Source organism: Drosophila busckii, chromosome 2L (assembly GCF_011750605.1).
Source record: "Drosophila busckii strain San Diego stock center, stock number 13000-0081.31 chromosome 2L, ASM1175060v1, whole genome shotgun sequence".
NCBI classification, from domain to species: domain Eukaryota; kingdom Metazoa; phylum Arthropoda; class Insecta; order Diptera; family Drosophilidae; genus Drosophila; species Drosophila busckii.
Window position 1 is genome coordinate 3,778,899 of NC_046604.1, and position 22,688 is coordinate 3,801,586.

General features: G+C 43.8%; 1 protein-coding gene across 1 annotated transcript in view; it reads left to right on the plus strand.

The window, feature by feature from the left end:
- The window catches only part of LOC108604334 (protein dachsous), a gene marked incomplete at its 5' end in the record, with an annotated part of 60,464 nt that overhangs the window by 20,850 nt on the left and 16,926 nt on the right, over nt 1-22,688 (plus strand). The window contains 3 exon segments of the mRNA XM_017994164.2: nt 19,442-20,108; nt 21,710-21,873; nt 21,875-22,327. Coding sequence (XP_017849653.2) covers nt 19,442-20,108; nt 21,710-21,873; nt 21,875-22,327 — 1,284 coding nt within the window.

The window sequence follows — 22,688 nt, forward strand, 5'->3', positions numbered from 1 at the left end:
TAATTCACGAAATTGTTTCAAACGTCAAGCGTCCAACTTTGGACTTGTTGATGCAACAGTTGCGACTGCATTTGGAGCGACGCTTCATTCAACAGACGACTCAGTCGGTTCATTCATTGGAAAAACTGTGAAAAACTCAATCAATACCGTGCATGCCGATGCGTTGCTAAATTACCTTGTTTATCCGAAATTTTCCAGCGACACTAGACTGGCCAAAATCTGCGCAAGCGGAGCGCCCGTTTTGGCCAGCAATAAATTACGCACGATTCGCTGCGCTGCGCTGCGGTTCGAATCGAATCGAATCGAAACGGTTTGGGTTAAGCGGGTCCCACAGCTCGCTCGCTCGCCGGCTGCTGCTAATGAGCACTTTTGGCATTTGGCCTGGCTTAAATATTTGCACGAGCCAGCCAGCGGCAGCAGTGTCTATAATAAGCCTTAAGATTCAGCATTGAGCATTGAATTTATGGTTTTCTTCTGCTGTTTCTCCTTCAAATTTTATTTAGCAGCGTTTTGGGCGTTGCGCCTGCCTATCGACAGCCAACAGCCAACAGCCAACAGCAGTTAATTAATTGCGAATAATAAATTTATGACAGATTTTCGAATTTCGTAGCTGCCGCTACTGCCAGACTCTCTGCTGCTGGGCTGGTTAATAGTAACGGTTAATGTTGTAACGCTAGATGGGATAACAGCAAAAATATGAAAAACTGTGCAACGCCTAAATAGGCCAACATATTTTTAATTAAAGCATTTGTACGCTTGCGCGCTTGCAACAATTTGTGGGTGTAGGTTGAGCAAACGCAACATGACGTGGCAGCAACAAGTGGCCACAGAATTTACGACGTGCCTACCAAATTTTATTTATTAACAAAAATGTTTGCGCGCACATATTTTAGTTTAGTCAGTTGATTTAGTTTTAGTTTTGCAAATAACTTAAAAGCGCTTCCGCTGCTGCTCTTGATTTATTTCTTCATAAACTTAAACTTTCACACAATAAAACATCTCAAGGTTTCACTCGAGCGCCAAATAAAGCTTTTTGCGTTTTCATTTGCTGTAAATTAATCAAGTTTATGTGCCCATTTCCAGCTTAATTTAGGTATTAGCCAAAGATTTTTGCATTAACAATGTTTTTCTTTTCTTTTGTTTTTTTAATTTCAGGTAAGCTGACGCTAATACGCTGTGAGAAAAATTGTGTCTAGTGTTTCATGCAAAGGCGCCGCCCTTTTGCTTAATTTCTGCACCAGGTGAGCGACTCCAGAACGTTGAGGGCGTTGTATTTAGAGTCACGCCAGCACCTAAAGTCCAGTTGCTGCCATTTTCTGCAGCCATCTCTTTCGCTCTTCCTGTGTGTAGAGCGATCAAGTTTGTTTTGTTATTGTCTTTTGCTTATTTTCGCTACTTTACATTCTCATATTATACTCATACTTACTTTCCTTGCGGCCTGTCGAATGCTACTGATTGCCTGTAGTAGACTCTGCCCCTCGCTCTTGCCTGTGGCCAGCACTTTTGGTTGGCCATTTTGACAGCAGCAGCAGCAGCATGTCAGAGCGGGCGGCAGTCAGCTAGCGGCAGCAGCAAGTTTCTTCTGTTGCTGATGATGATGATGATGACGTGACTGAGACACTGACGCCAAGCTGTAGCTTGGCTACCAACTCCAATGATGGCTGCTGTCACAGTTGTCTTTGTTCTCATGGCAGTTGTTGTTGCTGTTGCTGCTGCTGTTAGTTTTTGTAGAGACTCAAGAGTGGCTGAGTGGCTTCTTTGGGGGTAGCAGTTGGCTGTTGGTCATCAAGTTATTATTTTTGTCCTCAATTGGGCAGCAGCAGCAAATTCAAACCAATTCAAGTTTGTGTCTTAAGTCTTTTGCTTGGTTGCTGTGATTGATAAAAATCACTATGCAATAGTTACAATTAGCAGCATTAGTAAAATTATAGTTTACAAGTTCAAGTTTGTGTTCCTTAAGTCTTTTGTTTTGTACTCGGCAATTGAATAAATATCTATGGAGAATTGAAAAATGATAAATGTAGCTGAATTTTAAAACTAACAGTGAACAACAAGTACTTGGCAAAGCAAGTTTGTGTCCTAAGTCTTTTGTTTTGTAGCTCGGCAATTGAATAAATATCTATGCAGACTTCGAAAAATAAAAATTTAGGAGAATATTAAAACTAACAGCAAATAGTTAGCGATGCAGTTTGTGTCCTAAGTCTTTTGTTTTGAATTGAATAAATAACTATAGGCTATGAAATCTGTAAAAATAGTTGAACTTTTAGTGAACAACAAATATTTAGCAATGCAAGTTTGTGTTCTAAGTCTTTTGTTTTGCAAAAAATTTCTATGCAGACTATGCTATAATTAAATAGCGAAAACTTGAACTTCTTCATGGCTTTTCTAAAATTTCTCCAACGTAATAAAAATGTTGAGTTTAATTACCGCGACTATTGTTATTATTTGCAAACTTTTAATTTGCAAGCGTCCACCGCTGTCTTTGCTGCATTGCTGGGCGAAGTGTTCCCGCTGCGCTTTGTAATTACATACGGCAATATTTTTGCATGCTGTCTGGCTGGGGCAACAATGGTGTGGTGTGGTGTGGTGGACCCCTTCGGTACTTTGGGACAGCTACAAGACAGAGCACCTAAATGGCTAAATGTTTGCTGCCCAAAATGGCAAATTCTAACAGATTTTCTTAACAAAAAACTCTTGTGAATGCAGCCAGCTATGGTACTTCGGCATTTTACCCTTTTACGCTGCGCCAGCAACAGCAGCAGCAACAGCAACAACAACAAATGGCAGACAGAGCTACAAAGGGAATCAGTGGTAGTTGGCTGACCAATTGGGCGTGGGCTTGGGCTTGGGTTTGGGCTGGAGCTTGGGACTGGCTTGCAACAGTTGGACTTGGGGCTGCCCACCAGCATTAGTTGCAGCCTCATTAGCGTTAACTAAATCACTTTGCGCACTTTGGCGCTTATCACAACCGGGAAATGGCCGAAGCTGAAGCTGAAGCGCAGCTTGGCTGGCATTAATTTCTAAATTAATTTAAAACATTGATTGACAGACAGACAGAACTTGGTCGACCAGTTCAAGGTGTCGCCTCATTTAAATGGCGCAACTCTCCTCCTCAGCCCTCACCCCACACCCCACACCCCACTCTGTGGCTGCCACGTCAGCACGCTTCAATGCCGGTTAGTTTGCCGCATGATTGATGCCTGTTTTGCGTGTCGTTGGCTTTCCAACTGCCCATGTTGTCTTTTGTCTTGTTCTTTGGCTTCATTGCATGCCTGCGGCGGCAAGGCCATAGACACACACACACACACACACACACGAGTTACAGTTAGAATCTATATCGAGTTGTGCTTGTTGCGACAACTGTCGGCGTTGCTGGATTGTCACCACACCACACTGGACAGCACAGACGGCCGCCCAACTGCTGCTGCTGCAGCACAAAAGCAAAATGCGAAGCCACAACTTTTACTTCTAATGTTGATTATAACAAGATATAGTTGGGTTGGGGGGGGTTGGAGTTGGGTCGATTTGTGGGCTCGTTACGCGCAATAGTTTAATATATTTTCGCTTATTTTCCGCTGAAAAACGCACTTGACTAACATAAATTTTTGCATTGTTTTGTTTGTGGCAGCCACAGCAACAGCCAGAGCCAAAGCCAGAGCCACAGCGTGGCAAGTGGCAGAGGCTAAGGCAGAGGTTGAGGTTGCTGTTGCTGTTGCTGTTGTGGTTGCATCTGCCTGTTGCTGCTCGAAACTGGAAGTGGCTGTGGCTTGTTTGCAGTCGCTGCTGCTGTTGTTGTTGTTGTTGCTGTTTGCTGCCATTGTTGTTGTCAGTGTCAGTTGCCATGGCCAGAGCACGTTGTTTGTTGTTGCATTTACATTTTTGGTGTCGATTCAATTAGTAAATATAACCAAAAGCAAACAGACAAACACATGAGCAAATGCTGAACGCCGCTGCTGCTGCTGCGGCTGCTGCAGTTGCAGTTGGAGAAACCTGAACATTGTTGACCATGCTCATGCCTAAATAGCCACAAAGGCAATGCGAGGCCTGCCAGCTGGCCAGCTAAGGGAAGGGGCAAGGGGGAAGCGCAGCAGCAGCAACAACAACAAAAATACATTGCTGATAAATCTTGGGGGCAGCAGCAGCAGCAGTAACTTGGGCCAAAGCGACTTCCTGCTGGCAACAACTTGTAGCCATATGCATGTATGTGTGTGTGTGTGTGTTTCGAGTGTGTGTGCAAATTAAATTGCACGCTAATGAAGTGCGGCCCGTGCAGCATTAGTTTGCCCACAAGTTGCCCACAACGCCCCACAAGCGCTCAGGCCCAGTTGCTGGCTGGCAATTTTAGCAACTGCAACTGCAACTGCACCTACAACCAGCAACAGCAACAGCTGCTAGCAACATAATGGCTTCATTTCTAGCCACAATCGACAATATGACACAAATTGCCAGCAACATGAAAATTGGACAGCTCTTTGGGTCGCGATTGGTCATGATTCACATGGCTGCAGCCAGCGACCATTAAATGGCAATAAATACATTTAAAGTGTGAGGCTGCTATCACTTGACTCTGACCTGTCATGCCGCCGCACTTGCCTCCCCCCCACTACCCCCAACAGCAGCAGCAGCGGCAGCAACTTCAGCGGCGTGAGACAGAAATGCCGTGAACAGCTTTTGACATTTAAGCGGGCAAAGACGCCGCCTGCATCACCACACACACACACACACCTAAAACACACACACACGACTTTTTAATGTTTGGTTACATGGCTAGATTTTGATTAGAAGGTGAAATAATGATGTTAACCTCCTTTGTGTGGTTGTTGCTGCAATGTTGCAGCAATTGTTGCAGCAGTTGTTGCTTTTTTGCCGCTTGACTGCGTTTTCATGTAAAGTCAGCTACACTGCAAAAAAAATAAGTTGAATATATAAGCAGTTATCATATATTGTGTGCTGAGTTTTAAATTAAATGCAAGTCAATTTATTTTTTAATTTATTTAGTGCGAAGCAGCAGCTGTTGGAACTTTATGCATTGAAGCGCTTAAAAAAATTCAAATAATAAGTTACCTTTGCTCATTATAATTGCATTAATTTGTAGCATATTTTGTTAAGAAAATATAAAGACAGCAGCAATAGTTAAGGCATGAGCTATAAAAACTCAAAGCAACTCAGAGAAATGCAATGAAAAAAATATTGAAAATAAATATGCAACTAAAATTGTATAGCAACATTTAAAATATAGAAAAAATATAACAACAAAATTGATAAGACATAAAAATAAAGATTGTTAAGCAATATTTGTAACTAACTTTAGAGCTAAACAAAATGTTTAAGTCTTAACTGTTGCTTGTTGCTGCTGAGTGTAATTTTTAGCCAAAAATTATGGCTATTGTTGTTATGCTTGCTGCTGTTGTTGTTGTTGTTGCGGATAAACGGGGCCGGGTTAGAGTTGATTTCTGCACATTGCATTTTAAATATGAACATTTTTGTCGCAGACGGACAACAGGCAAAGTGCAAGCAGCCCGCAGCAGCAGCAGCAGCGGCTCGAACAACAGCAACAGCTTTCAACATGCGGCAGCAACATGCTGCTTTTGTCGCCATAGCCTGATGTTGCTGCTGCTGCCAAGGAGTTAAATATTTTCAGGCGAAAACAAGAGGCAAATATTGGCCATGGCCATGAAGCTTGGGCAGAAGTGCAAGACAATCAGCGCGAGTTGGCGCGAGGGCCCAAAGCTCAGATGATTTACTGTCCAGTTAGGTTTGCGCACATAAATTCACCTGCGTTGACAGTCACAAGAAAAGCGAAAGGAAATTGCAAAAGGCTGCGATACAGATACAGATACTGAATGCTGAATGCTGAATCAAGAAGCGGCAGCCAAGTATTTGAATTGAATTAAGCGTCGAGCGACTCGAGTGGAGTAAACGAACTTTAAATACTCTTTACATATATTTGCAGTTGAATGGGAATTGTCTGTGCAGTTTTTATGCAAACGACTCGTGCCCGCTGCTGTGATTGACTCATGAAAGGGTCGCATCTAATTCAAACGAAATGTGATTAAAATCGTGCACAGCTCGCCCCGCTCGCCCCGCTCGCCCCGCTCTGGCCGCTTCTTAGGCTTGCGGCTTATTGGCTGCTGCTGCAGCTTTTGTGATGTCATTATATTGAAGAATGGCAGCCAGCGGCAGACATTGACATTGAAAGAGTTCCATAGTCTCCAAAAAGAAACCAAGGAGCAGAGCAGCAGCTAAGGACAACACACAGAGCTCCATTGAAAGCCTAAAGAGCAGCTAAGTTGGCCCTTTTTCGTATCCATCGCGTTGTCGCTACCTGTGTGTGTGACTGACTGAATGTCCATGTGGGTCGCTTGCTCTTGTTCTTGCTGTTGTTGCTCTTATTGTGGCTGCCACTGCCAAGCTAATCGCTGCAAAAGGCGCGCTGAATGCTAAATGCAAAAACCAGAGCAGCCGCAGCTACAGCTCAGCTCAGCTCAGTAGACTGCAGAGTAGCGGGGGGACAGGGGAAACGGATCAACATCAGCGCAAGAATGGCGGCATTTGCGCTTAAGCCATGGCAATGAATTCATCGTTGACATATCTCGTTAATTTAATTTCTTATCGTAGGGATAGCATCGTCATCGTTCTCGTCCTCGTCCACGTTCTCGCCCATTCTCTCTCTCTCTCTCTCTTTCTTTCTGCTGTGTGTGTCGGAAGCTGCATGGCTGACTGATTTCGGCGGGGACTCAATTCGTATTTAGCCTGGCAGACACTCAAGGGGCAGGGGGCAGTGCAGTCTGGTATGCAAACTAGCTACAAGGATGCGCCTCGCCTCTTAACTTTATGCTGCTCAGAACAAAGACAACGCTTAGGCAAGGGCCGTCTAGTTGGCCCCTTGTGTACATCGGTTGGAGCTACAGTGGGCTAAGCTGCACAGTTGGCAGCTAAAATTTGCGTATAACATTTATGCTCAATATAAATATGAATAATGAAGCAAACTTTTGTTATATATAATGTTATTAAAATTATATTTATGATTAAAATGTATATTCATTTATTTATTTATATTAATATTAATACAATTGTAGATGATTTTTAAACACATGCTAAAAATATAAAATGTAAGAACTTTCTTGCCACTGTGCCTAAGTTTTCGAGCTTGGGCTGAAGCTTCAACTTGGGCTTGGACCTGGGCCTGCTACTATAAATTTTTGTCAACGATTTGTACGCATTGTTTTCATGTTTTGTTCGTTTGCATGCGATGCTCGCTGCTCGCTGCTCGCTGCTTGTTGTTGCTGGGGCACATTGCTTGGCAGATATTTCGCATAACATTTGATTATTATTGTCAATTGTGTGTATTTATGTGGATCGCAGAGTCAAAGTCGGAGTCGGAGTCGCAGTCGGAGCCCTTTGTGGCGTATCTTTTGGCTGCATCTGCAGTATCTTTAGCTTTTGGCATTGCCTAAGGACCTAACGCGCTGACACTTTGGCAGCACAAATGATTTAGCCTTGGCTGTCAATCAATTAGCTGCGCTTCAGCAGTTGCTGAAGTTGCTGATTTAGCGATAAGTAGCAACTGAATATATTTTTTGAAAGTCAGAGCAGCTGCAGCTCCAAGTGCTTTTAATTACTATTTGCTTTTAAAAAAAAGTCAGTCAATTCTAAATGCGCAAAAGCTTTCTTTTGCCCAATTAGCGATAAGCCATCGAGTGGGGCAGCGTACATTAAGCCACATTCGCGCAAATTAACACAAAGTACTTTACGCATTGGGGCCTAACGAAGTGCGCGTACTTTGCCAACGGTTACACCCCACACGCCAAGCTACTTCCGCCCCCGCCCCCCGGACAACCCAACTAAGCGAGCAGCAGCAGCAGAGGACCAAACGTGCAACCTTTTTTGGCTGCGCTGCTAATCGCTGATGCAAGCGTCGCCGTTGATGGTTTTACGCACCAGTCACCAGTCAGTCGTCGTCCTCGTCCTCGTCGTCGTCTGGCTGGACTGCAGTCTGCTGCAGCGTTCAACTGGTGTTGAAAGCAATTTCAAAAATGATGAGTATGATCGAAAAGTTCTGTCTGCCTGGGCTGCGGCTGCTGCTGCTGTTGGCTTTTCGATTTGCTTTCAATATAATTTTAGCCCCGCGCTCCGCGTCTCCGGCAGCGTGCGCGCATAAATATTTTTCGCCAAAGACCCTTTCCCGTCTTGGCTGCGATTGTTGTTGTTGTTGCTGTTGTGGCTCCACCTGGCCTTTTGCCAGGAGAGAAGCCAATAAGCAGTTTTGCTTTATCGCTTATTAAAAATCATTTCGCTCTTCGTATTTCAGCTTCACCTCCAACAGTTCCCTGCAAGCTCCAAAACACATGCCACACCGGCAACTTCATTTATGTTGCACTCAGTTTTTCAGCAGCAGCAGCAAAAGCAACAACAACTTGAGTCTTTGTTATTAACTTTGGCTCACATGTCGATCACTCTTGATGATTTTGTTCAATTTTAGCGCACATGAGAGCGCCGTCTCCATCTTCATCTCCAGCAGCAGCAGCAGCAGCACCGCACCCGCTTTACAACGGCTTCCTACATTCCAAGCGCAGCTGTATGCGTGTGTTCGTGTGTATGTGCGTGTATTAGTGTTGTGATTGGCATCTGTAGCTGAAGCAGAAATATTTATTCAGCCCCCAAAATATGTAATGTTATTTTAGCTGCCGAGTCGAGTCGAGTGAGTGCCCATCAAAGTTGATGACGTGCCGTCGTCAGGCCACAGTCTCTCCAGTTGTAGTTGCTGCAGCAGTTGTCCTCGCTTTCATTCATGCAACATGCAGCAAGCGAGCGAGCGACCAACCGATCGCCTTACTCAATTCAATGCGGCCATTTTAACTGCAGATCTTATTTGTTGCCTTTGCGTCCGCTATGGCAAATTATGGCAAATACACACCTTAACTTATGCCCCCAACTTGCCCCCGCGCAGACCAACAGATAGACAGACAGACAGACAGACAATGGCGCGTAGCCGTAGAGAGGAAGTGGGTTCGGGGTCGCAGCATCATCAACGAACCGCTTTTAATACAACAACAAAGTTTTGTACTTTTCGTTTCGTTTTGCGTTTTTCTTTAGCATTTTTATCGTATTTATTTCTTATTGTTTTCCCTACGTCCAGCGCTTCAGTTCAGTTCAGCATACGATGATTACAAGATCACTTATCTGTCTTCAATAAACTTCAGCGCTGCTGCGGCGGTTGCTGTTATTATTTTTTAATGTAGTTTTTAAGTACCATCAAACACTTGAGAGCTCTCTATATGTGTAGCGAACAGCAACAACAACAACAAGAAGAGCAAGAGCAACAAATAACTATCAAGAGCTACAACAAGTTTGTAGCACTATGAAATTTTGTTTGCTTGATCTCAACTAGATTATACGCCCATTAACAATGGACTTTAAGGCTGCCAAGTAGTTGCAATTGCTATTGTTATACATATGCGCTTGAGTTAAACAAAATGGCGCCGCATTAAGCTTTGAAATTTATGTTAAGCTGCCACAGCTTTGCTATAAATAATTCAATGCTTATGAATTTCAATTTGCTGGCTCATTTAGCTTTGGCCTAGCCCTAGCAATTGCACCTGTGTCCGTGTGTGTGTGCTCAACACTTTCCTTTCAGCTATCAACGTTTTATTGATATGTTTATGCCAAGTGCTGGAGCATGTCAAGACGTCCCTTTTGTTTTTGCTGTGGACCTCAAGTACAGTAATTTAAGCGACCACATGCTTTATGCCAGTTCCAAGACATGCTTGGCCATTTGTTGCCATCATTACCACATAACTCAGCTTTATGGCTTTACTTGCGCACACACACGCAAACTGAAGCTGGCCGGGATTGCCTGCGCACAGTGACGCACTCGTAGCCTTAATCGCGCACTCAATCCACATTCCATCAACATCTCTCTCGCTCGCACGTTGCTGCAATTTTCGTTGTTGCAGCTTATTGCTTTAATAGCAGGCTATAGCTTGGATTCCCTACAGTCCAACTTTAGAGCTAAACTAATAACTGGCAATCTGCGCCCTTTTCAATCTCAATGCACATTTTATGTTCGACTACGAGTTCGACTACTCTAGCCAAGGCTAGTTTCATTTTTTAGTATAAGTTCGGCCAAAAGTTAATTTTTGACGCTAAGCTGCAAGTTATAATTGCCATAATTTTGTTTATAAATATGCTAAGCTTTGTTTATAACCTTTTTGTTTAAGCCACAGCATTCTATTGATCGTCGCTACGCTTCGCTTTGCTGCGCAGTGTTTGGAACATCTGGTCTTTCTGATTTTAATTATATATTGTGACCACTTCACTTCACCACAGTTCAGTTCTCAGTTGGGTCCAAGGCCTGTTGCTGGCTCCTACCTGCGCCAAGAAAAACTAAGATTATTTAGCCTTATATCGTAGTGGGCGTGCCACTAAATAAATTACTTTTCTATACATACATACATTGTATATATATATATATCTATATATTGGACATATGAGTTACCGCGTACGCTTTGCTGAGTTTCCCACACGTGCAGCGCTCACTTGGAGCCGGAAAATTGTTTGCTAAACGCCCTTTCCTGTAACGCTGACTGCAGCAACAGTTGCTGCTGTTGTTGTCGTCGGGGTTTTTTTTTTTTTGTATGCTGCTGTCGCTTGTGGGCTGCTATGGCTTGGCAAACGTTGCTCGTAATTAGCATAAATCACTTCAAAAAAGGCTTCCTTTTTGGCTTGACCAAATTTGTTTTATAGTCTCGCTGGCTCTTTTGGCATTTTGGCATCTCTGACTGGCAGTCTACCCCCAAAAAAACAAACACAACACTCCTGCCCGCCTACACGGGCAGCAGCAGCAACAGTAACAACAACAACAACAACACGACAACGACAAAGTCACGCATCGCTGACCAAAATTGGCACAAACTGCAGCAGCAGATTGGAGGCTGTGTGTGTGTTTTTTTTTCATTTATTTGTTTGTTTAGTTTTTTGGGCAAGCTGCTAAAGTTGAGCAATAAATACCATTTGCATTTGCAACAAGCGCAGTGAATAGAAAGTCGATTATTGTACAATAATTTAATTTAATTGAAAGCTTACAAAATAAAAGAGTTTAGTCGGGTTCACACAGATCCTACAAATGCGGGCAAATCCTTGTACGGCGACCCTTCACTTCAAAAAGAATTTCCATATTTAAATTAAGCGCCGCAACGTTGCTGAAGCGCAGCCAACTTCACGTCGATATAACGCGAGTTATCGTTTGTCTCTAATTTCAAATCAAATTGCAAGCGAGTGCTTATTGCAACTTGAGCTCTTGAGTGGGTGGCGCAGAAAGCGTGCAAAGGCTTCACATCACTTTCCATGTGGTCGTTGCATCAATAAAGACATAAGCGCTGCAGCCCTGCCCCTCAGCCCATTCGTTCCAGCCAAGGCGTGTGAAGTTTCGCACCTTTCAATGCTGCGTCGCTGCTGCCGCCGCCGCTGTCGACTGCGAACTTGTGGCTATGTCTGCATTGGCCAACTGATTTATGTTGACGCCTTATCAGAGCCTCTCAATATTTATTGCAATTTTTATAAATTATTTTTGAAATTTAGCGCTGCGGCACCCTTTGCCAGCCACATGAAGATTTATATGTGAGCAGATGTGAGCATGCAGTCGCTCTCTCTCTCTCTCGCTCTCTCCTGCTTGCAACATGCGCTGCACTATTTGCGATTGCAATTTAATGTTGCACCACATTCACATTCACTTCGCTTGAGAGTTTGTGTTCTCGAGCTGGCAGAAAAGCAAAAAAAAAAGAAAAAGTTCTACATGGAAAAGTAATTCTAACAGTTGTTGCAACCTCGCTGCGCCGCACCGCTGCCAACATTACCAACAAATGGCCACGCAGCTTGTCGTGTTATTAACAATTTTTTAATTTTCCGGTATAGATTTCTGAGCCAACGTAGCGACGTGTACGAGTACGTGTCTGGCTTGGTGGAGAGCTTCGAAGCCGAGTCGAGTCCGATGCTCCACCTTGTCGCTGGCTGTGGCAACAGAGCGACGTCAGCTGCAAATGCAACTGCGTCGACTGCGACTGCAACTTGCATCATCAAAATGCATCTAACAAGGTTGTTAGGTGTTAAATAAGTGTGCTTAAAAAATTTATCTTGTACATTTTCCTCTGTTTGATTTATGTTTGCTCGCCTGCCACAAGAAGTCAAATGAGGCAGGCAGCAGGCTGAGGCTGGGGCTGAGGTTGAGGCCGGGACCGAGAGCGCACTTTTAGTGCTTGTGGCAGCATTTGCAGCTGTCTTGGCCACGGCCACGTTTCAACTTTTGAGTAAAATGCGCCTTTCCCCCAAAAAATAAATAAACAACAAGCATGGCAAACAAACTTTTGCTTTCTAGTCAAAGCTCAAACCATTTGCTATGCTCAGCACTCAGCTAGGCGCATCTAAAGATAAATAAAAATTCCAATACATGCGTGCAACAAGCGAAAGATAGAAAGAGAGAGAGAGAGAGCAGTTCAGTTAGATTTGCATTTGGCCGCCAGCTGGACTTGAGACTGTGGACGCTGCGCTTAACCAAATAACCAAAAAACATGCGAAGCAACAGCAACAACAACAAAAACTCTACGAATGCAACACAGTCTTGTGTTTGTTGTTGTTGCCACCCGCCAATGTCTGCGATGATGAATCGTTGCAACAAAATCGTGAATCGTTGCCCATTTCCTTGGCCAGGCAACGTTTAGAAAAATGCGTTGCACCTCGGTCAAAACTTTATGCCACAAAGAGTCAGAAATGTGTATGTGTGTGTGTGTGCTTATCAATGCCTGCTTATGCAAGCGAGAAATTTGTTATTAAGCTGTAGTTCCGCTTGCTAATTAAGTGCGCGGCACAGCCTACGCGCCGCTTGAAATAAAAATGCAGAGCGACAGGACAGGAAGTTTGACTGCAACTGCGAATTGTGGCATGTGGCATGTGGGCTGCGGTGGCGCATTTATGCGGGTGCGCTTCACAGTTTTGTCGTCTGCCCATGCCAACATTCTAATTGGCCAACAGCCTTTGAGTGCCAGGCTCAGGCCATTAAAGTCGTGTGAGTTGCCAGACAAGCTGCAAATTGTTTGCCACTGCTGCTCAAAGTCTTCCGCCCCAAAAGTGGCAACAACAACAGCGTGCAGTCAACAAAAGCGTAAGTTGTTAACGACATTAACAAAAACAGTTACAAGTCTGGGAAGCAATAGCTACACCAAATTGCAGACGAATAACGAATATGCTTACCAAGCAGCAAATGGAACAAAGCAATGAACATTAAATTAATTTATTACTCTTAATATAATAAAGAAATTTGTATTATATATTTTATATTATAAGTTTATTAGTTTTATATTTTTAATTTGCCAGCATTATAGTCTTCATCTAAGCGATTTCAATTTATAATTACTGCACTTAGTTAGTTAGTGTATAATGCTTAGTTTTTGCTTTAATGCGCAGCTCATTTCCCGTACATCGCTGACTTTTTAATAAAGCGCTTTAATGGCCAACAGCAGCAGCTGCTGTTGCTGCTGCGTTTTTGCTGTTGTTGGGCACCAAAACTGGCGAAAACAAAACTAGGAAATTGTCAATGAATTGGCCATGCAGTCGCACTTGCCAATCGCTGTTAGATGGCCATAACAGCTTGAGCCAGCGCCTGACGCTATCGCAGCGTCTCCATCTTGCAGCTGAAACTAGAGCAAGTGGGCCACACACCACGGCCGTCCAGCAGGCCACAGCTGGCACAGAAAGCAAACTCTGGACTCGAACTGAGCTGAGTTGAGTTTATGCTTGGGCCTTTAACTAAAAGGCCTGCGATAAAAATCACAGCAACCCTTCGCAGCCTGCAGAGACTCGTTGCAGTTGCCTGCGTACCACGCATTCAATTTCATCCGCCCACAATGTGGCATGTTCGTTGCTTCGGTCGTTCGATCGTTGCGCTTGCAACGTTTTCTCTAGGCCAATAACAATCATAGTCTCGACTTTTTTGTGTTTTGAATTTTTGCATAAATTCTGAACGCGCGCGCGCGCACACACACACACACACAGAAAGTGGCACTCGGCCCTGGCGTGGCGCGGCTGTCCCAACGGTATTCCCAGTGCTGCGGCGACGCAAGAAATTGCAAATTGAAAATGTGAAGAAGAGCGCATAAATTTATTGAGATTGTGTAAATATTTGCACAGAATTGAATGGGCGCAAATAAAAAATTGCAGCTAGTACGTGCTTAAGCTCAGGCTCCCGGAAATTGCCAACTGCATAAATTGGCCAACACCAAACGCCAAAAAAGAAAATGGCCGAGCAAATGTCTCTATAAATAAGGCGCACAATTATTAAGTTTTTATTAGTTAATTTTTTATTTTCGCTTACTTTCAGTTTCAGTTTTTTTTCGCTATGCTGGGCAGGCGTTTAGAGTTTCAGTTTCGGTTTCGTTGATAAATGTGCGCCGCGACACGTAAAGTGGCCAGGACAGGAGCTGGCAAGTGCCGTGGCGAACTAACGGTACTCCAGCGACTGAAGTCCATACCATAAGTTAATCAAAAGTTCAAGTTTTGCCTCGTTGCGCTCGTTGTTTCTGCATTTTGAATTTGCGTAATTTAAAGCAATTCCTGTTATAGGCGACGCGACGCACCCACACGCCCACCCCGCTGCCGCCGTTGCGTCGCTGGAGCAGCTAGCGGGGCCAATTGTCGCATAAATCAAACCACAAAGTGGCCACAGAGCCGGAATCAAGCAAAAGCCAGCAATTCCCCAAATAGTGCAACTCAACAAAAAAAAGCTGCACTGCGAGAAATTTTATGAGGCAAAGGAAGTTACAAATGTTAGCGAAAGAGCATAGAATATGCTTTGATGTTAGACAGTTTAGACTAAATAGAGATTAGAGTTTCATTTTAGCCTTTTCTCAATTAGAATCCAACTTAGAAACAGGACAGCGCTTAGCCTTATTTAAATCAAATAGATATTGCTTTCTTATTAATATAATCATACAAAAAGCCTATGCAGCTCATTGGTAACTCTCTATGTATTTAATATGTCCTGAAATCTGTCCTTATCTTTATTCGAGATAAATAGGGAACTTGACACTCTTCTTGTATTTTGTTTAATCGAAAGAAATTACAGACTGAGAAAATTAGGGAAATTAAAAATGTTAGCAAACGAGATTAGAATCTTCTTTGCTTTTAGACACTTTAGTCTAAATAGAGATCAGTGTTGCCATTTTAGCCTTTCCCCAATTGTAATCGATTTAGAAATATAATTATTCAAAAAACTTAAGCAGCTCATTGGTATCTCTTTATATATATACAATCTATCCTTAACTCTATTAGAGCTAAAGAGGGAACTTGGCACTCTTCTCTGTATTGTTTTTATCCTTTGAACTGCTGCTCATTTCGTTCAGTGTAGCGACTGTCAAATTGTGGAACTCATTGCCAGCACTTAGCAATAAAACTGTGGACTCTGTGTGAGCAAGTTCCACATATAAATGGCTCGTTGTCTCGCTGCATATGCGCAGCAAATTATTTATGCGATTTTAAATATCGATTTTGTTGATTTTTTGTCAGGGATTTTATGCCATGTCCATGGCAGGTGGTGGGTCGCCGTCGCCGTCGCAGCAAAGTGGAGCTTTGAGTTAGGCGATAAGCCATGCTAGCAAATTAATTATGACTGTATGTGTGTGTGTGTGTGTCTCGCTGTCTGCCCCACGTAGTTGCAAATTGAATTTCACTTGCTGCTGCTGCTTGCAGTTTTGTTGTTGTTTATTTGAAATATTTGTTGCCATTAGGCAGCCAATTTTTTTTCACTTAAAAGCATTATGCAAACTTTGCAATTAAGTTGCCCAACTATGCGGCAGCAGCAACAAGCCCCGAAGGCAGCTGTTGCTCTGATTTATGTTTGGATGTCATTGACGTTGCAAGAGGCGTGTTAACTGACAAATATTTTAGTCTAAACTGCGAGTTAATTAGCTGCTAACAAAGCAGCTGACAAAGTTCAATGGCCCGAGTCGGGGGTCAGTGGTCATTTTTATAGATTTCTTGCTGTTGCTGTTGCTGACCACAACCGCAAATATCAATTTTATTGTCTGGCAGTGAAACTCAATCAAAATCAGCTTCTTCGCATCAACCGCAAGAACAAATGTGCAATGCATAATGAAAATGTAAGATTACAACAACCGCAGAGGCAACTACAACCGAGGCAAGATCACTTTCACTGGAGGCAGGCAGCATCAGCAGCATCAGCAGCATTGTTGTTGTCACAGCTTATGAGTGACTGCAACTAGCTAAAGTAAAATAATTTTATATTGTTGCTGTTGCTGTTGCTGTTGTTGTTGCTGCTGTTCTTGTAGCTGGCACAGCTGCTGCTGGCGGGCATAAATTGGTTTGGGCTTTATATTAATGCAAATATCTGTTTGGGGTCTGCTGCGTTGGCGACCCCCCGCCGTCGCCATTCCCCATCCCCATGCATTGCCAGCCTGCGTCCCCGTTCCCATAGACTTCACAGCCTCCATGGCGATGGCTATGCCGATTGTCTCGCTGGTCAGCGCGCGCACAACACGTACAAATATTATTTCTGTTTTTCCTTTTTTCATTTTTTTTTTGCGTTTGTATTTTATTTGGCGCTTTCCGTTAGCTTCATGGGGCTTGTTACAAACGAGTTACAAACACCTGTCATTACTATGGCAAATGGTGCTGGTGGTGGCTGCATATTGCCAGAGCAATGAGTTTTTGGCCAGAATTGCATAAGCGACGGCGGCGTCGCAGCGTTTTATTGTGAGTTGTTTATGAAAATGATAAGCAGACGCGATTTATGACCAGCAACAATCACAACAGCAACAGCAGCAGCAACAACAGCAAGGCTTTGATTTTAATTGGGACGCGCTGCATTGTGGGAGTGCAAAACAAAAGACTTGGGCAACGAACTTTGCTGCTTATGCAATGCTGCTGCTGGTCTGGCTAATGACGGAAATATGCACAGCTCGCCAATAAACCATATTTTCAATTAGCTGACCAGCAAGAAGCGCAATAACTGGCACAACTAGGCCAGGCCTAAAAGCCGAGCCGAGCCAAAGTGGTTCACAGCCCGGTTAGACAACTCGCTCTGCCGCTCTCTTGCGCTCGCTGTTGCTGTTGCTGTCGTTGCTATAAAGATGCAACCAAATAGTTTTTGACAGTCTGCAATTGGCCGCGAAATTATGTCCGCTGCTCATGGTGGGCTCCAGGCCCAAAGCGCATACGCACATCAAGTTGACAAGTGGAGCGCGCGCTAATTGATCATTGAAATATTTGAGATAAAGTCAAGCAAATTAAATGAGCGCGGGCAGCGCTGAACTCAGCGCTTCTAGCACTTGAACTCAGGCAACAACAGCAGAGGAAAAAAAATAGATGTAGACACGCGAAACGCTGGCAACTCTTCAAGCACGTAGCCATTTCTCAAAAGCTGCGCAAAGCGGCAGGTAAATCATCCACATCTGCCGGAAATTGCATAAAAATATGCAAGGCTGCGTCGACTCAAGCAACAACAGCAACAACTGCAGCAGCAGCAGCGATAAGTTGCACTACGGCCTCTCATGTCAATGGCCAGGCCTCGCCTCCTTGCGCTAGAGCGAGAGAAAGGGAAGCTGCTAGAGTATGCCACAAGGCAGAGACATGTACGCGGCTTATCAGCGCGATAAAGCGCAGCTAAAAGACACGACCGACATTTGGCCAACTTTTATTATTAGCCAAGGTGTTAATCAAGCAGCGTCCGCCACGACGAGCAGCTCAGCTTCGAGCTCTCAGTGGTTCGTTCAACTGTTTGCCTGCTAGAATTTCTTTGGGTTACGTTTTTTTTTTTGGTTGCTTCATACGATAAATAAGGTAATTGAATGAAATTACTTTTGACAGCTTATTTGCATACATCAACAGCAACTCGCAGCTGGAGTTGGCAGCATGAAGTTTTGAAGCCGAAGCCTTGTTAGGCCATAATTGGTCAACAGCAGCAGCAGCAGCTCCTCAGCGAGTGTGAGAAGTGCGTGCTGGCAAAGATGAATAACTTGCAGTCGTCGTCGTCGTCGTCGTTGGCGACGACAACTAAAATTTCTGTGCAAGCAACTTGAATTGATTTCTTTTTTCTTTGTTGTGTTTGTCTTTTTTTGGGGGCACTTACTTGCACTTCTGTTTGCCCGCATTGTTGTCCGCTCAGCAATTGTCCATTTGATTTGCCTTTCACTGTTTGGCTGCAGCTGTCCCCAAGCCAATCCCGTAAACAAGCCCACGAGGCGTCTCAGCGCTGAACGCGACTCATCATTGCGCCAATTTTCGTGTGGGCGTTGATTCGTTAATACAAGCAGCAGACAGCTAAGGGCTTACACTGAGAGAAAAGCATAAACAAAAAATCAAACAGCTTTAAGTTAGCTTAGCTTGCTCTAGAGCTTTAAATGTTTAAATGTGAGAACTTTTTCTTTTTCTATGCTAATTTCTCGCTGTGTACTATTGCACAAGAGTGCCATGCTACTGACAGATAAAATTGGCGATCTGCTTGGCTTGACGACATCGACAACAGCAATTTCGCTAGGGTTAAACGAGTTTAAACTTTTGTTAAGCAAGCCTAATGAAACTCTTTAGTCAACAAGAGCTACAACCAGCCCAGGCGCAGGCTCAGACTCAGACTCAGGGCAACCCAAGCCAAGTCGTTGGCAATCTAAGCAGATCTTTTGCTTACTTGCTACCCAACGAAGCCTTTTTGGCTTACAAAAAATGTAATTAGCGCAGAAATTGAATGTGAGAGCACCAGACCAGCGCCAACAACAGACTGGTTGCCTGCTGCTGTTTTGTTGTTGTTGTTGCTGCATGTTTTGTTGTTTGCTTTTAAATGCATATTAGCTGCAGCAGTTGCATTGGCAACTCGTTTAGCAGTTAGTTGTGACTGCGATTTTCACTATTTAAAGTGAAATAATGACAGTTTTAATTGCAGACGTAGCCATCTCGCTCTCGCTCTCTCGCTCTCTTGTTCGTTGGCGTCAAAATGCCAGAACACGAGTTGAGCTCTGAGCTGAGGCTGAGCGCTGAGGGCTGAGTTGAGCTGCAGTCTATTTATAGTGTGGCCTACGTTTGGGCCTGGGCCAGACAGCGTGTCCCAGCGACAAGGGACAAAAATGCAAAACGTTGATTACGCCAAATGCCAACTAATTGGCAGCCATTAAGCTTGGGTCAATGCTCCGCTCTCTCTCTCTATCTCTCTCGCTGGGCCCGAAACTTAACAAGCAAAGGTTTATTTGCCTTTTTTTTTGTGGTTTTTCTTTTCGTAAACTTAAGTTGACATTCGCTTGATATGCGCAAGCAGCGTGGAGTGTTGCAAATTAAACTTTAAGTCGCCTGGGCCGGCGCGATAAGCTGCGTAACGTAAAATTAAATATCGAAAATTTTGACAACTTCATTTAACTAATGTGATGCGTTTGCTTTGCCTTTGCAGGTTTCTGCCAGCGATCCGGACTGCGGCGTCAATGCCATGGTCAACTATACGCTGGGCGAGGGCTTCAAGCATCTGCTGGAGTTCGAGGTGCGTCCCAGCTCGGGCGAGATCTGCATTGCCGGCGAGCTGGACTACGAGCGACGCAGCAGCTACGAATTCCCAGTGCTGGCCACGGATCGTGGCGGGCTCAGCACCACGGCCATGATCAAGCTGCAGCTGCTGGACGTCAACGATAATCGACCCGTGTTCTATCCAAGGGAATACAATGTGAGCTTGCGTGAGGCCAGCCCAAGCACAGCCACAGCCACGCCCATTGTAGCTGTTGTGGCTACGGATGCGGATGCTGGTGACTTTGGCAAGGTCTTCTATCGCATTGTGGCCGGCAATGAGGCGGGCATCTTTCGCATTGAGCGCAGCAGCGGTGAAATCTTCGTAGTGCGTCCCGATTTGCTCTCCGTGCGCACCCAGCCGCGCCACATGCTCAACATCTCGGCCACGGATGGCGGCGGATTGCGCACCAGCTCGGATGCAGTCGTCTTTCTCAGCATCATCGATGCCATGCAGCGTCCGCCCATATTCGAGAAAGCGCGTTACAATTATTACGTGAAGGAGGACATGCCACGCGGTACCGTTGTGGGCACGGTTACAGCCACCAGCAGTGACTCGGGTAAGTTTTTTGTGTTTGCTTGTTCGGTTGGTGGGTCAAGTCCAGTGGCGGCCACCGTCGCGACGGTTTTGTATTCGATTGCATTCATTAGCTCAGTGAGCTGGAAAACAAAATATGCGCATATGATGGACAGACGCACAAACGGACGGACGGACGGACGAAGCAGCGAAGCAAGCCAACAAAAATTAAAATAAAATTTGTTCATGCTACAAAAAAGCGAAACAAAAACGAAAACCAAATTTTTGGCAACACAATGTTGCCACTAGTGATGGACATGAAATTAGCTTTGTCAACTCTAAATTTTTGAATTAAATTTCTTTTAGTTTTTTTCAAAGTTATAAAAGATTTTTCTTAAAAACATGAGCAAGTTACATGTAGAAATTATATAAATTGAGAAAGAAATAATAATTATTAAAAGACTGGTAATAAGTAAGCTGTTTTAACAAGTCGAGGTCCTAGTCACTAAAGCTACTAAGGATATATAGCTGGCTTAAGTATTTTATCTAAAAATTAGTAAAATATTTGCATTTGGAATTCTTTATGCCGGCAAGAAAATGTTTTCAACTATTAAAACTTATACAAAAATATGAACAAGATCATCAGGAGCAGTAGCTTGAGTCGAGTAGCATAAATTGCTTGACAAGTGGCTTTCAACTATTGCTTAAATGTAAATTATTTTTATTTCATAATAATATTTTGATAAATAAATTGTCAACATGCTCATCTAAATTCTAAACGCCTAAGCTAAATTGGAATATAAGAAATAATGAAGCTAATAATTTAGTTACTGATCAGACAAACTTTCTTTAAAGCTTACAATTAGAGCCACTCAGCATACAATATTGAAAGGGCATACAATGTCTTATTTTAAAATGGGAATTTTAAATTAAATAACACAAAGCTGCAATAGACTTAAATTTAGTATAGATAAATTTTAGTTAAATACAAAAATATTCAAGTGCGACTGCTTTAGTTTCTTATGTTAGCTTGCAACATTTATTAGAAAACTTGAAAAGTTCTTTAGTTCTTTACTTCGTGTACCCAACTGGCAGTCCGGCACTTAATGCTGGCCTCAAACAAAAGAGACCCATCTCTAAAAAAGGCTCTTGCCTTTGCCTTGCAATGGGCCAAACAATGCAGACCGGGGCAAGAGTTGAGAACCCAAAGCAAAAGAAAGAAAGAGCAGCAAGCACTTCAAACGCAAATTTCGGCAGAAATCTGCACCCATCAACGAGCCAAACGAGACAACCTCATCATTATGAGCATCATCAACGGCCACATCATGCAGCAGCAGCAGCAGCAGCAGCCGGTTGCAAAGAAAGGGAGCCCTGGACTTCAATGCAATGGGCTGCTATGCAAAATGATTTTGCGGTTTAATTTGCTGCTTTCCTTTGAATGCGCAGTTGCCTCAGCGCTTGCCCCATCGCTGCTCCGCTCATGTGTCAAAGTAAGACAGGTTGCTCTTTGTCTCTCTATTGTTCCAGCCCGAAATTCTTTAGTCCATTTGAATTGGCTTTAATGAGCGAGCTTACCTGCCATTAAAATTTCTGAATTCTGAATTCTCAAGTTTGCTTATAATTTTCATTCGTTTTCTTTTGCAGCTCAACGCAGCGCAGTGCGCTACTCCATCTACTCGGGTGATCCGGATGGCTACTTTGGCATTGAGGCCAGCTCTGGCCAAATACGCATTGCTCATCCGCTGGACCATGAGGCCAAGGCGCAAGTGCTGCTCAATATCCAAGCCACCAGTGGTGAGCCGCCAGTTCTATGGACACACGCAGGTGAACATCGAGGTGGAGGATGTCAACGACAATGCGCCGGAGTTCGAGACGCTCATGGTGCGCATCTCAGTGCCGGAGAACGCAGAACTGGGCACACCGCTCTTTGCCGCCCACGCTCACGACAAAGACTCGGGACGCAGCGGCCAAGTGAGCTACAGCTTAAGCTCTGCCTCGCGCTATAGCAACGCCACCCAGTCCCAGTCCATGCTCTTTGCTATCGATGCACGCTCTGGTCATCTGGTGCTATCACGACATCTGGACTACGAGACGGCGCAACGTCATACGCTCATTGTAACCGCCACTGATGCGGGCGTGCCGCCGCTCTCCGCCGATCTCACCATACTCGTCGATGTCCAGGACGTCAATGACAATCCGCCCGTCTTCGAGCGCGACGAATATGCCGTCAATGTGTCCGAGTCAAAGGCCATTAATGCGCAGGTAGTTCCACTCTCTAAAGCCTTTGATTTGCAAGTTCTACACTGTGAGAACTGCCAATGCCAAGCAGCAACAAATAAAAAACGCAGTTATAAAAATTTGAATGTTTAACAGCCTCGAATATTATTATTAGCTTAGCACAAAAAGCTATAATATATATGTTGAAGATATAATATGATCATAAAGTTCAGTCGTAACTTTTATATTTATAATCGCATAGAATGGCAATTTTATTTAGATTTATCGATTTTTATTAGCAGCTACTAGAATTTGAATTAATATTTAAACTAAAAATAAAATTCACATTCTATAAGTTCTGGTGTAAATTGATGTGAAGATATATTATTATTATTATTTGAAATAT